Source organism: Rhea pennata, chromosome 5 (assembly GCF_028389875.1).
Source record: "Rhea pennata isolate bPtePen1 chromosome 5, bPtePen1.pri, whole genome shotgun sequence".
In the NCBI taxonomy this organism is placed as follows: Eukaryota; Metazoa; Chordata; class Aves; order Rheiformes; family Rheidae; genus Rhea; species Rhea pennata.
Window position 1 is genome coordinate 17,265,089 of NC_084667.1, and position 14,342 is coordinate 17,279,430.

The window sequence follows — 14,342 nt, forward strand, 5'->3', positions numbered from 1 at the left end:
CCTAGCTTTCTAGTGAGATAGGACTGGTCTCCCACCCAACATTCTGGTTACGTTGTTCTCCAGCTACATTAAATTAAATTGTAGAGGTTACTCACACAGTGGGTTTAACTTACTTGATGCAGTTCCTGCATACACACACTTCTTCCAACATTAAGAATCAGCATATCTCCCTGGAAGGATTTATAAGCAAAAAACATTTCTCCTCTTCAGAGCACAACAGAAACACTTATTTAGCATTGTATAAATTTTGATTGTTCTGTAGCACTAGTAGGAAAAGAACAGAGGGCTACAATAATTCCAATATACCAGAAAAAACATGCTGCAAACATCCACAAGTAAAAAAATGGAACAAGTATTTAGAACCTCCCAAGGAAACTAAACTCCCTACTTAAGGATGAGTTGCTACTCATATTCCTCCTGAAGAGCAGAAAAATATCCACTTGTTGTGGCTGAAACTGATTCTGGCCGCTATTGCTTTCTAATGACATACACAATCTTAAACATCACACTGCTTACATGAAATGATGATGATTCATGAGTGGCCAGTTATAACAAGTTTAATGCTGAACTTCAAAAGACATCATGTCTAGTTTTCATCACAAATTCTTCTGGTGGACACATCAACTTATTCAAAGCAAAGAGCTACCCAGAACCAAAGAAAGCTATACCATGTGGTTTCTGAAACCACTGCATCAGTGGTTTCTGGTAAGCCAGCAACAAGCACTAACAAGTGGTAGTAATAAGAAAAATCTGTCCCATGGCTCCAACAGTGAAATGAGGATTTCAAAACTTCAGCTCTTCCTACTGTCAGCTCTGCATTTTAATACATGTCATTTTACTTAAAACAAAAAAAACAAAAAAAACAAAAAAAAAAAAAAAAAAAAACACAACACACACATCCATTACAAGCTGAAGCCCTCAGTTAATGAAAACTCTCTGGAACTCTGCATGGTTATCAGAACCCCCTAGGTCAGTTCATTAAGCAAACCAATTTACATTCCCTTTCAATGATGTAAAAACCCTCTTCTACAATCCTATCAACAGGATATGTGAATAGTTGACCAAGATAGGTGATCACGACAAGTGTGAACAGATATGTCAAGGAACAGAAGACATTTTTCAGAGGACAATATTTTGTGCTGGTTGAAATAACAAGAATCTTTCTCATTTAGATCACTCCATTCTTCTAATTCCAACCACTGTGATTCAACCTCAAACAGTAGAGCTTCATTAAAACTTTAGTTTCCTCAGAAGTAAAACAAGGAGCTCCTGCTAAGATGCTAGAGAAAACTTCTTGTCCCCCCCAGCACAAAAGCGATCACTGCTTTCTGGGAAGAATTTTCCAACTCAGAGCAACAGATAGAAGCACTGACCTGTAGCCATCCAAAAAAAGTATCAAATACAGTCATGAACGCAAAAGCTGCTTGGTCACAAAGTACTGGCTTCAAATGGAAAGGTAAATTTAACATGAACAATCAAGTCACAAAGCTCTTCTCTATTATAACTTGACAGAATATATGACGAGATTACTCTATTCTAATGTTCAAGTGCAGCTTAAAGAGGACCAAAGCAGAATAATACAAGTGGTCGGTCTAACATTCCTACTTGCAGAACATCAGCTGAAGCCATACTAGTGCGTTTCTCAATTTTAATTTGGGACAAAGGTGAAACCAAGACCCACTATACAAAGACAGTGATAGGGGAAATGGAAGGGATGTGTGAACCAGCTAGGAAGTATGCCAAAAACAGTGAAGAGCTCCTTCAACTGTACAGGCTTGTCCATAAAGCTTGTGGGAAACAAATTATACTCCTTGAATTGCAGGCAAATGACTTAACTGTATTATGAGACACTCTTGCTTGAAAGTTGTATACATTCTTATATTACATTGTGTAGAAACATGCATTTGTGTAGCATGATGTTTACAAAACATACATGCAAGAGTATTTCTCCTTTCATGTTCTCTCAGTGTACGTAGTTATATACTCTCAGCAAAAAAAGACACCAAAGTCTAGCTTTGAAAGTGATGAATAAAGTCTACCCTACTAAATATTCTTTGCTCCCTTCCCTTTAAGGTCATCTTCATCAAAAGAAATACCACACAACAGGGAAGCATTCCAGGTGAAAATAAATAGAAACTATAAGCTGTTCCCAGTTTCTTCTGCGCAACAAGGCACTCCATTAACTTCATACTGAGAGCCTCAGAAGAACAACAAATAGCAAACATCAGCTGGGGGTGGGGAGTGGGGGAAGATTCCAGTAACTAATTTTCAAGTTCTTAAGCAGCTGTATCTATTGCTCTCCATTTTCAGGCCTAATTCGGTGTGATTCTGGTAGCAAGACCATAATACTCTTTCCTTAACTCCTCAGAAGCCATTTCTGTTCACACTTCTGGAGGTTACATCCCCATTACAGAAGTTTCACAGGCAGTGAACAAAACTGCTCTGGTGTAGCAGCAATCGCGGATTTGGAAAACTACAGCCAGCTTTGCATTTCTTCTTCATACTTTGGGGGATCAATAAAAGGTTTGTCAATGGACCGGATCATTAGCTCACCACAGTACACACATTCGGCTGCCACAATATCATCAACGTCAGCTTTGATCTGTTCCCGGCTCTGTTGTCCTTTCCCCAAGCTCGCAGTATCTGCATCTTTAGGACGATGGTGGCCCTTGAAGGGCTGGCTGATGGCTGCCAGCTTCTTCTGAAGATCTTCGAGTTTTGCCTGCTTATAGGCAGGAAGGTTTGGAAAAACTGCTTGGAGGAGGCAGTCATAGTGAAACATGTGACCACAAAGGAAAAGGTAAAAAGGGCGGTTTAGAAGTGGAAAGTCACAGGCAGCACATTTTTCCTGAGGCTCCACAGAGCCATACTTGTTTCTCATTTCCTGAATGTCCTCTCGGATTCTCTTGGCACTTTGTGTGGCTTCCTCCATCTCCCTTTTCAGCTCCTCAATGTGCTTGTTGTAATCCTCCAGAGAGTTACAGATTGCCTCCTTGAAATGGTCAATAGTGACAAAGTCTGGAAAGAAGGGCAGAACATCTTCAATCTTCAGCAAGGCACAGCTGGAGAGGCAGGCCATTGCCTTCTTGACATCCTTCTCTTCCTGAACAACATGGCGAGCAATCTTCAACCAGAGCTTCTTCCGCAGCTCCTCATCATCTTCAGGGAGATCTGCACAGGACTTGGCAAGATCGACATCCACCTGGAAGTTGAACAGACAAGGAAACGGAGTTAAGCTTCCCTCTTCATTTATTCCCCATTCAACTTCAAAGCCTGTTGTCCATTTAAGAAGACATTAGTAAAAAAGCTTCTGTTGTTGTCTCATTGCCTAGGGCTGCACTACCAGCCTGCCACTTGTTTATATGCCAAGTACCTTCTCTCCTGTCCACCAATATTCCTCCAGCTAGAAGATTAGTTTGCCGCACAGCAGAGGACAAAGTCCAGCACTATATTAAGGGCGTATCTATGTAACTGGCCACACACTCTAGTGAAGAGACAGCAATGTTAAGAGAAACTACAACACTTTCCTGACAGATAGACTAAGCTGACAAACACATTCGCCTCTGATAACTACTCCAACGAGGAATACGAAGCAATTAGAATCCTGAACAATAGCTATATAAGTCTTGCATAAACTCAGCTATGTTAAAAGAATTTGGTGTTAGAGACAGAGCTTAGGACAGACAGAACTCTCCTTTTCACTTCACCCCTAAGATATGTCTTTCCTCCCAAACTTAGTTGCACAGCTCTTCTATTGACAAGTTTGTCCATGTCTTCTCAGTGCTGGGTTGTTCAAAATTGTGTCAACCAGCTACATTCCTTTACGCCACAGTATGCACACACAGACACACACACACCTGCAAGGCGAGATCCACAGCCTCCTCATATAATTCCATCACTTTGTAAATATGGACACACGCACGGTGGTGCCCATGTTCCGCACACAAGCGCAGGGCGTACTTCAGGTCATAGTGGATCCTGTTTGGGTTGGTTCCTGCTTGCTCCAGATATGACAGAAGTGAGTCTGGCCGACACAAAGCATACAGAGACAACAGATAGTTGTGAATGGCTTGTTGAGTTTCCTCCAACTGATAGACACAGAATTCCATATATCTAATGGCTTCATTGATCTGCTGGGTGCTGGCACTTTGGCTGTAGTTTACAAGGGCTGGGATAAGGTTCCTGGCATCCAGTCTTGAGCCCATAGAAATCCAAGCATCAACTACCTTCTTGGGAATATGTTGTATGAGGACTGGAGAGAACTTGTAGAACAGCTTCTCATCTCTATGCCTGGACAGCACACTTAGGGCTTCATCATACTCATCATGCTGGCAGTGGTGAGCTACTACTCGCTCATAGTCCTGCATGATGACTGCAAAGTATACCATGTGTTCTGTGTCCCCATGGCTTGCTAGCAGCTCATAAATAGATGCACGGTTATTAAACAAACAGTCTTTGTTTTTGGGGCTGCCCAGAAAGATGCGAAACTTCTCCCGTGTATCCAAGTAGAGATTCCGCTTTGAAGGATCTCCTTCCAATATACCTAGCCAGTTCAGGTACAACTCTGTTAACCATGTAGTCAGCAGAGTGGTCTGTGTCTTCTCAGAAGGCTTTAGGTTGCTTAGCTTCTTAATTAGAAACTCCATCAAAGCCTCTTCTTGCTTGGCTTCAATGAACTTAAGGGCAATTTCCTCAAAGTAGTTCTGTGTCAGTGCATAACACTTAGCACTGTCCAGGTACCTCTTGTTTTGGAAGCAGTGCTCTGCCTCTTTTGCCAGTACAATATCTAGGCACTCTGGACGGTCTTTACAATACTCTTTGGCTAAATCAAATTTGTTCATGTTCATGTACATCTTCCACACATCTCTAGATTCCCGCTGGACATGGTAACGGAACACTACTTTCTCAGTGTGGATCCATATCTGCTGAACAGTGGGATCTTTGATCATGCGTGTTAATACACCAAACTTCTCCAGGAACAGATCTTGAAAAACGATTTGCCCATTCAGAGTGCATACAGCCTTCACCCCATCAGGCAGCAGCAACAGAAAGTGGAACTGGGTAAGTACAATGGAGATTGGCTTGTTCACAGTTATGTCTATATCAGAAGGATAAACCCAGACCTGTTCATCACTCAGAATTGAATCAGGCCGGCTATAGTCCAACGTGCCATACAAGACACCATTTCCCATCATCCAGGCAAAGGAACGTGGGTTGGAGCGCAGCTTCGGGGTGTAGAAGGCTATTTCACTGAAGCCAAAGCTGGCTGGAAACTCCCGGAAGCTGGGCAAATGGTCAGCATGCATAGCAAATATGGAGCCGAAGCCTTGCTGCTCCGTCCCTTCTGGTACCTTGCCAACAAACTGGAAGAGTCTCTTTCGAGTGGTGGCTATAATAAAAAATTTTCCTTCTATCCCACGTTCAATCTCCAAGCAGCAGACAGGGGCAGGTCCCGATTCCTCCTCAAGAGTGTAAACCTGTCGGAAGTACTGGTCAGGGTTAGTGCTGAAGAGGCTCCCCTCGCTGACAGAGATCTCAGCCTCATAGATTTGCCCCTGGGCTGTCCCCACCAGAATTGGCCCAGTGTTGGTTTCTGAACCAAGAAATTTGTTCCAGCCCACGCTTTCAATCAAGTGGCCTTTCCAGCGAGAGAGTGCTCGCACTTTCTGAACACTTCTGTTCAGGTAGAGGCATTCACTGGTGTTCAGAGCAATCAGGAGATGAGAGCCTGCCAACAGGAGAGGGGCACAGGAAGAAGAGAACAAGTTTAGATTGCACCTCCACAAGCTAATTTCCTGAGGCTTCTTAGTCTCATATTTGATAAGCATTTATACCAACATACTTAATTCTGGACTTTCCCAGGGATCTGGATCCAGAAGAATGTGGGGGATTCCCATACTGGATAAGAACATGGGACCACATGCTACAAACTAAAATTAATAGTTCCAGATGCTTCAGTAAAAAAGTATTCTTCTATTTCAAGAGATAATTTATAGACAAAACAGTTCCCAGAGTTTTCTTCTATCCCTGATAGCTAGTGATACTAATGATCATCAATCTTTCCATACTTTTGATTTGTGTATTTTTTGAATGAGTGTATACTACAGTGAGCTGCAGATGTTATACAGTCCTTTTAAAAATTCTGATACATACATAGAGCACCAGGTAACTACACAGGCTTTTTTTATTGGTTTTAGCAGCCTTGCTCAGAACAGCCCAATTGCATCAGCATTCGTTTCAGACAGCTCAAAAGCAAAAATACGCACATAACAAGCAAAAGTTTTTCTAATAGCACAGAAGCAAAACAGTAGGTGGAGCCCTTTGGCAGTGGAATCCAGCTCATAGAAGAACCATCTGTTTGCCTTTTTTGTAGAACAGAAGTACACCTTGACCAGTGCTTGCTAGGCACATTTAATTGTATTTGCTGTGAAACACTGTCTGTAATTGTGTGCAGTCCATTGCCTCACCTGTGTGGTCCAAAAACATCTTGTGGACTTTGGCTTCATCTTTGCGTCCCAACTCTACCTGATTAGGTTCATCTGGTTTCCCAAGATCAATCCTGCAAAGAAGAGCCATGAAAGCATGCTATCAGCAGAAGTTCACATAAGCACAATTTCTTACAGCTTTCTTACCCAGTTTATAATCAGAAGTTCTCCAGTAACTAAAAAATAGCAAGGAAAACATGCAATAACTTCAGGTCACTGGCAATATTACCTGAGAAGAGTGTCTTTGCCAAGGCTCATACAGAGCTGGTTAGAGGAGACCACGAGGCTGTTGATTTTTTCTGGAGGAGCAAAATCTATCCTTTGCTTATTAAATATTGGTGTTTCCTTTTCCAGTCGTGCATTCACATACCCTGGAGAAAGAAAATACACTTAAAAATCCCCTCACAAACAAAAAACTCTACATACTGCATCAAAATCTAACCTAGAAAGCAAGAGGAACCACCCCCTGCTCTGAGTTTTACCAAAAACAGAGCATGCCTCAGGAAGCAGACCTCACATCAATGCATAGCACAAAACAAAAGTGGTACTGTCTTACTGTATTCCCAAAGACCTGCAAGCTTGTCACAAGTATTAATTTGAAAGTGCATAGATAAATTTGCAAAGGAACTATCACAAACTGCATAAAAAGCTGAAGAGTGGAATCAAAAAATAGTTTGTTTTCCTTGGCTGACAGTTTATTTGTTCAAGACAGGAAAGGTTGGTATTAAAGGATGTCTTGACACAGAGAGAGCCACCATTTGCCACTCCCATACAAGCTACTCCAAAGATCACTGTGGTATTAATTGAAATACATTTCTCTCTTATTCCATGTCAGAATTGAATGAGTTACAATACTTGATATCCACCATTCACATCTTTTTAATATATCTATACAACAGATGTCACTGCAGAGAGAAGAGTCCATTGGTTTATTTGCTGCAGAGAACACAGCTGGAGGCCACAATACCAGTATACACTATTTTACTAGCCATGACATTATCCTAGTTGCAACTTTCTGATTGTTCCTGGAGGGCACGCAAGTCGCTTATTAGAGCCAAAACAAGACCAAAGCCCAGCGATCTCTGAATCAATGCTCAGTTTTGGCATAAACTGCTCCCTGAAAGCCAAAACTCATTCAAAATGGTTTGCTGTTTCACAGTAAATCCAAGCCTGAAGCGAGACTAACCTTGTCCCTGGATCCTTTGGTAAACCACGTCCAAATTCTGAGAAATGCTTAAGTTAAGGTTAGAGTAGAGGCTTTAAATCTGACAACGCATGGCCGCTTTCTGGGACATATGTTGCATGTTAAAGCTGACAAAGCAAAACTTTAGTGAACTCAGAACAGGAGTGAGCAGAACAAGTTAACTCATGCCACTGATTAAGTATTCAACTAGTTGGTTTAGTCCCAACCATCTTTGCAAATATCACAGCCAGAGGGAAGCATGCTGAGAGATTACTTATTAAGGAAATATAGATGGGAAAGGCTGAGAATGGAGAAGGAAGCCTGACTTGAGAGAACATAATTCTGAAGAAATACATTAAGAAAAAAAGAAAAAAAAACAACAAACAAACACTGGAATCCTACTGCTTTAAAAACCTCATACGATCTTCAGTGCAGATGGGCAAACCACACGAAGCAGTTCAAACTAAGACTAGTTCCTTTGCTACAGGGCACATGTAAAGGCCCAGCCAGAGGCAAGCAGGCAACAAACCTGGAAGGTTCATGACTGATCAGCCTTTAAGACCATGTGGTAGGACAGAGAAGTTGCATGACAGATTTAGTTTTCATTGAGGAAAGACAGACCTCTGTACCCAAAATCATGGGACTTGCAGAGACCACGCTACTCTATTTCTAAAAAAGGATAGCACTCTTTATGGGCTTCCTGTGAGGAAGCAAAGAACTACAAAAAAAAAAAAAAAGCTCAGATATACCAGCCAACTGTAAAATAAGAAGGTATTCACATAAAATAAACTAAGTGATACTCATTAGCAAAATCCCAAAGCATCTGTATGTCCACAAACAGATTTTATCAAAGTTTCATCCACATCTGCCCTGCAAGTCAAGTCTTCCTGAATTTTCCATATGCACAAAATCTCACATAACCCTGTAACAAAGAAAGCAGCAGAGGACTGCAGTCTGACTCAGGCTAGACAAGAAGACAGACCTGAGACATTGCTAGGTGAACCCATCTGCTTCGCACCACATATAAAAGGAGGATTTCTAGAGCAGTTAGCTCCGTGCAGCAGTTAGCCCAGATAGAAATATTAAAGGAGAAAAACCTACAGCAAGATAAAGCCAAAGCAGCTGAATAGCAAGAAATAAGCTTAAAGAGGGGAATGTCGTTACACTCTCACCGCCCCCCCCCCCCCCCGAAAGAAAGAAAGAAAGAAAGAAAGAAAGAGAACCACTCACAGAATAAAGGAAGGGCTAGAACAAAGTTGGGATTGTACCTTACAGGAAAAGTACTGCTTCCACCCTGAAGGGAATAGTCCTGGCTCTCTGTAGACTGGGATTAACAGCACCACTCATAAGCATATTCAATACTTATAACCTCTCCCAAACTATCCCGAAAAACTAATTTTAGCCTAATTGCTGCAGAAAAGGCCAACTCAGAAGTGGAAAGCAGCCTGCTAACATTATGACCCCTTCTACCGTCTATTCTGCTGATGTCTTCTCTTTGCCTCTGCTTCAACACTAGACCAGTTACATGATCTTTAAAGGTCAGTCTTTTATTTTAGAGGTAAGATTCACACAGAGGAACAGACAAAGCAACCACAATAGGAGTAGGTAGCTTTCTGCTCAGCATGTAAGGCTTTATCCTACACGTTGATTCACAGCTTAAACATTATCTAGCCATGCAAATATGCATCTCTATTTCAAGTTAAGCAAAACAGTTGTTCTTCATTTCACATTAAGGAACTTCAACACCATGGCTTGAATGTGTTGCTTGAACTGTGGATCAAAACATGCAAACAAAGTTCCTGACTGGAACTTCACATGATGTTACAGCTAACCATGGGGGAGAAGGGAAGATATGGAGAAAAAAAATATATATGCACACATATGTGTGTGTGCGTTCATGTGCACATGTAAGAAATGGACGCTGATGGAAGGAACAAACTGTCCCTAAAGGATCATGAAGTCACATTGATTCAGGCAATCACTTTTTTTTTTCCAAATTCCCACCAGCAGGCACAACAAGACTGACTGAGAGAGCAAGAAAAATCAAACTCAGGGGAGAAAGTGACCTGGCAAGTATATAAAGGTGTGTGAGAGGAAGAGGTGGAGGAGAGGGTTCATTCCTGTTTTTTACACTTCAACTCCAGTTAAGATCAGTGTACTCGGAACTCTTCAAGACGGCATCAATTACAATTAAAACAGACGTAGGATCATTACTGAACTAGTGTTCATAACAGGAGAAGAACGCACTTCTCTAGCTTCTACTTCCCCATACAAAGGGGGTGTCTATATTATCTAGCACAGCCCTTTCAAACAGTCTTCTCCACCCTGACCCCAACACCCCTCTTCTGTTCAGGTCAGATCCCACACGCAGCATTTCCACCTCGATTTCTGGACACACTCGGTATCGACACTGTTTTGCTCAACACCCAGCGCGGGCCGGGGGGAGGGGAGCGCTGGGCCGCCCCCTCAGCGCCAGGCCCCGGGGCTGGCGCGGCCGGCGCGGGGCCCGGCCCGGGCCTTACCGGAGTGCGGGATGCCCAGGGCGGCGCGGCTCGGCTGCACGGAGGCGGCGCGGTACAGGGAGTCCTCGTACTCGTCCAGGATGGACGCCATGGCCGGCGCCGCTCGCCGCCACGGCACCGCCGCTTCCGCCCGCGCTCAGCTGACCCGCGTCAGGTGGCCGCCGCCCGGCGGCGCACTGCGCCTGCGCCGCGCCGCCGGCCCCGCCCCCCCGCCCTGCCGGCCCCGCCCCCCGCCCCGCCCCGACGTGGCGGCGCTCGCGGCCTGCCCGTTGTGGCCGTTACGGCGGTAACTAGCCGGGTGCCTGAGGGCTCCCACGTAAAGTCTCTGCGGGGTCTCTTTGCTTTGCTGAAAACACCGCGCGGCCGCTCCTGACTCAGCCTGCCTGCAAGCACTGGCAGGAGCCTAGGCCTATGAAGTAATGAAGTTATTCTTTTTCTCTTCTTAAAAGAAAAGCCGTTAGTTTCTTGAAGCATCCTAGTAGTCCTTCTCTGGATCACTTGCATCTTCATCTAATCTTTATGCAGCATGAGTGAGCAGAATTGAACCCCTCATTTCAGGCAAGATCTTCCTCGTTGCCTTACTTACACTTTTTGCTTTTGAAGACACGTATTTAGCAGTAGGAGATGGAAAGGCTATTTGTTAAGTGGGAAGAGCTTGCATTCTCAAAATGTACATGGAAATTAGCCTGAATTGAAATTTGGGCACACCTTTCTTACAGTTCAGCTCTATTAGGTATTTGTATTCAAAGCCTAGATCAGGACCTGTATTTCTAATCTTTTCTTTCCTGGTCAGGTCCAGAAATGGAAATTTTCTTTCCCATTTTGGCCAAAACTATTGCTGGGTGAGATTGCTGCTACATGAGAAACCTTCATCTGAGTTCAGTGTTGTTGGATCCTCATCATTTTTGGAAATGAAACATCAGCCCAAAGCCAACCCAGATCCTGGCCCCTGCTCTGTCCATCTGCACTATCATCTGCTGTGGTTATTTAATTTACAAATGTGCAATTATTATATTCCAATGCTGCATTCAGTTTTGATATTCTGAAAAGGAGAGTGAGATTTACATGGAAAAAATATCAGTTCTTTGATACACTGAGTGCCTGAAGAATTAGATGATTGCATTTTGTGTGTATTAGTAATATAAGTCTACTAGAGGGGGAGTGGGAGAGTTGTGAGTGATTTGGGTGATGCGTTTGGGTTGGAAGCCCAAGCTCCGGTCTTCTTCTGGTCACACACACGGGAATTTCAGCTTCAACAGCTAACATTTTCTTCAAGCTATGGACACAGCTGTCAACACCTTTATGCTGTACAACATGCTAATCTCTTCAACAGCCTTGAGGAACAGAATCACAATCACAGAATGGGTAAGGTTGGAAGGGACCTCTGGAGATCATCTAGTCCAACCCAGCTGCTCAAGCAGGGTCACATAGAGCATGTTAGACAGGGTTGCATCCAGGCGGGCTTTGAATATATCCAGAGAAGGAGACTTCACAACTTCTCTAGGCAACAGTGCTCTGTCGCTCTCACAGTGAGGAAATTCCCCCTCACGTTCAGGCGGAACTTCCTGTGGTTCAGTTTTTCCCTGTTGCCTCTTGTCCTTTAGCATGGGACAACTCAAAAGAGTTTAGCCCCATCCCTTTGACACCCTCCCTTCAGGTACTTAAACAGATTCTACATAATGATACTGGCAAATGTACTATATTCAAGGTCCAGATTTCCAGCAGATTAAGCCTGTCAAAATCTAGGCTCCCACAATACTACCTCTGTGACTCCTGGCTGCACCATCCAACCTTTATCTGTGTCAGCATTATTGCATGTATGATTGCAGAGTGAGCCAGGCCAATGTCCTGCACCAGATCAATGTATGATCCACCACCTAAAGACGAGTGCTGGTGTGGAGGAGAGTGCAGGAAGATGTGGCTATATGAAGATTTAAATGATTCACAAAAGCAGCTCAGATTTAAATGACTTAAATAGTCCCTGAAATAACCTAATGACACAATTATATTTTGAAGTAAATCCTCAATATCCTCACTGATTTTCACTGCAGACCTGATACTGATCATTACTCCATCTCACTGTGGAATATTCCTTCACTGTGATCAACTTAAAAAAATACCACGTACATAAAACCCACATGCAAAAACATGTACATCCCCAAAAGCAACAGCCTCCATAAAATGCCAACAAATACATACTATGCAATCAAGCTCCCAGACACACCTGAAGCTACTCCGAGGAAAATGCTCCAGATACCTATACCCCCCCACCCAATTAGGAGACTTTCAAGGGGAGCATTTCTCCAGTGAGAAAGACAGCATCTTTGGGTGACATGTACAAATTTAATACAGCAAAATCATAGAATCATAGAATGGTAAGGTTGGAAGGGACTTCTGGAGATCATCTAGTCCAACCCTTAGTATAGCCCATACGGGGACTGAACCTGTGACCTTGGCATTAGCAGTGCCACGCTCTAACTACCTGAGCTAAAATGAAGTCTCAAAGTTGTGCACCCTTGGGTATCAAGGTTACCCATGATAAAGTGAACTGGATTCTATATGGGAAGTTATTAAACAATGGTAATTTACACTGGAAACGATCAGAGCTCGAAATAAGCTTGCCAGAGCCCACCTCCTAACCATCAGCCAACCTCCCAAGCTTTAAATGCTTGCTCTCAGGAGCAAATTTCCTTCAGACACTAGATGGAGCCATATTTTGCCAAAGCAACATACACAGACCTAGCTCATAACTCCTAGGACAGCTCAAGAAATTTTTCCCACAACCAAACTACCAAAAACTGTTGATCCTGCACATGTGCATTCTAGAACATGATGTCCCTCCTTAAGCACGTCAAATGCCCTCATGGAAACTCGATGAGTGTAACCAGTAGTTACCAGTAGTTACTCGATGAGTACACCAGAATGAGTGTACGCACAAGAGAGAAAAAACAGAAACATCCAGCAACAGCAGGAAAACCTCCCCCCCCCCCCAAGTCAGCACTTTGTAGCTAGCCCCTCAGTTCTGATCCTTGAGGCAGATCTATAAAAGATAAGCTTGGGAACTGAGACTGCAAAGTAAAAATCACAGACTCAGCAGAGACAGTGGTTTTGCAGTATTTTACTGTTTTCCTGTCTGTCTTCAACCCACCTTCCTCCTACTAATTCCCTCATCTTTCCCAAAGTATTAATGCCTCTTTTGTCTTTAATTTTCTAATTGATTAATGTAATTAAATTAAGCTCAGAGTATTATCTCCCAACATATCCTTAATCTGTTTCAGATTTAAAGAAATGGCTTTGAATGCCTGAAACCTTACCCACTTTTTCAAATTTGTCATTTGATTTAATAAAAGGTACACTTTCTCCAGCAGATGGCAACATACATCTAAATTATTTATACAGCCTCCGAGAGGTAGGATGCATTTCTGTGCAAGTCACATAGAAGATGAATTTGCCTTTGAGAAAGGTACAATATAAGTACCTGGGTACAATATAAGTATTTCTTTTTCCTTGAAACATTTAAGAAAATATTTCGTGTGCTAGTGGCATTGTTATCTGTAATCTTAAAAAGTAATGTAATACTGTTGTAGTAGTTTTGGTCTCCATTTTACCTAGCATGGCAATGAACCAGAGCACCTCGTGCACCTCATGGCATTGCTTTTAATTCTGGCGAGCAATGAAGACATTCAGAGACTGGGACAGGGGGAGCTGTATTCTCAGCTCATTGTTTCTCTACCTATTTGTTCTCCATAAGGCATTTTAAAACCACACACCTCCAGTGCACAATGGAAACAGCCACTAACTTCAGAATCTTAATGTGTTTTTATTGCTATGGACTCAGAAACTAAGGAGTTCCTGTTAATCGAGAAAGCTACATGGGAAAGTAAATACTTGGGTCATTTTTCCTTTAATTTCAGCTGGGGTAATTTTTCTGTAAGTAACAGAAACCTGATTATCCACTGACTTGTGGATAATCAGCTTTCTTGTAGCTTGTAGCTTTTTGGCTACTTATGCCTCTGCAAAGATGTTAGAAAATGATATAAAACAGTCTTTTACATCACTTCCCATAGACAGCAGTGACTAGACAAGGTACACAACCAGGGAAAACCAGGCACAGGCTCTTTACTTCACCTTTTTGTCTGCCCCTTCTTTTAA

The 14,342-nt window shown here is 42.8% G+C and overlaps 1 protein-coding gene across 1 annotated transcript; it reads right to left on the bottom strand.

Annotated features, from left to right (window-relative positions):
- Positions 1-547: 547 nt before the first annotated feature.
- On the bottom strand, positions 548-10,311 carry VPS18 (VPS18 core subunit of CORVET and HOPS complexes). The gene is made up of 5 exons (XM_062577490.1): positions 10,191-10,311; positions 6,715-6,856; positions 6,468-6,559; positions 3,858-5,728; positions 548-3,202 (listed from the first exon to the last, which is right to left on the bottom strand). The coding sequence occupies exons 1-5, from the start codon at positions 10,279-10,281 to the stop codon at positions 2,474-2,476; spliced, it is 2,925 nt and encodes a 974-aa protein (XP_062433474.1). The 5' UTR covers positions 10,282-10,311; the 3' UTR covers positions 548-2,473.
- Positions 10,312-14,342: the final 4,031 nt, after the last annotated feature.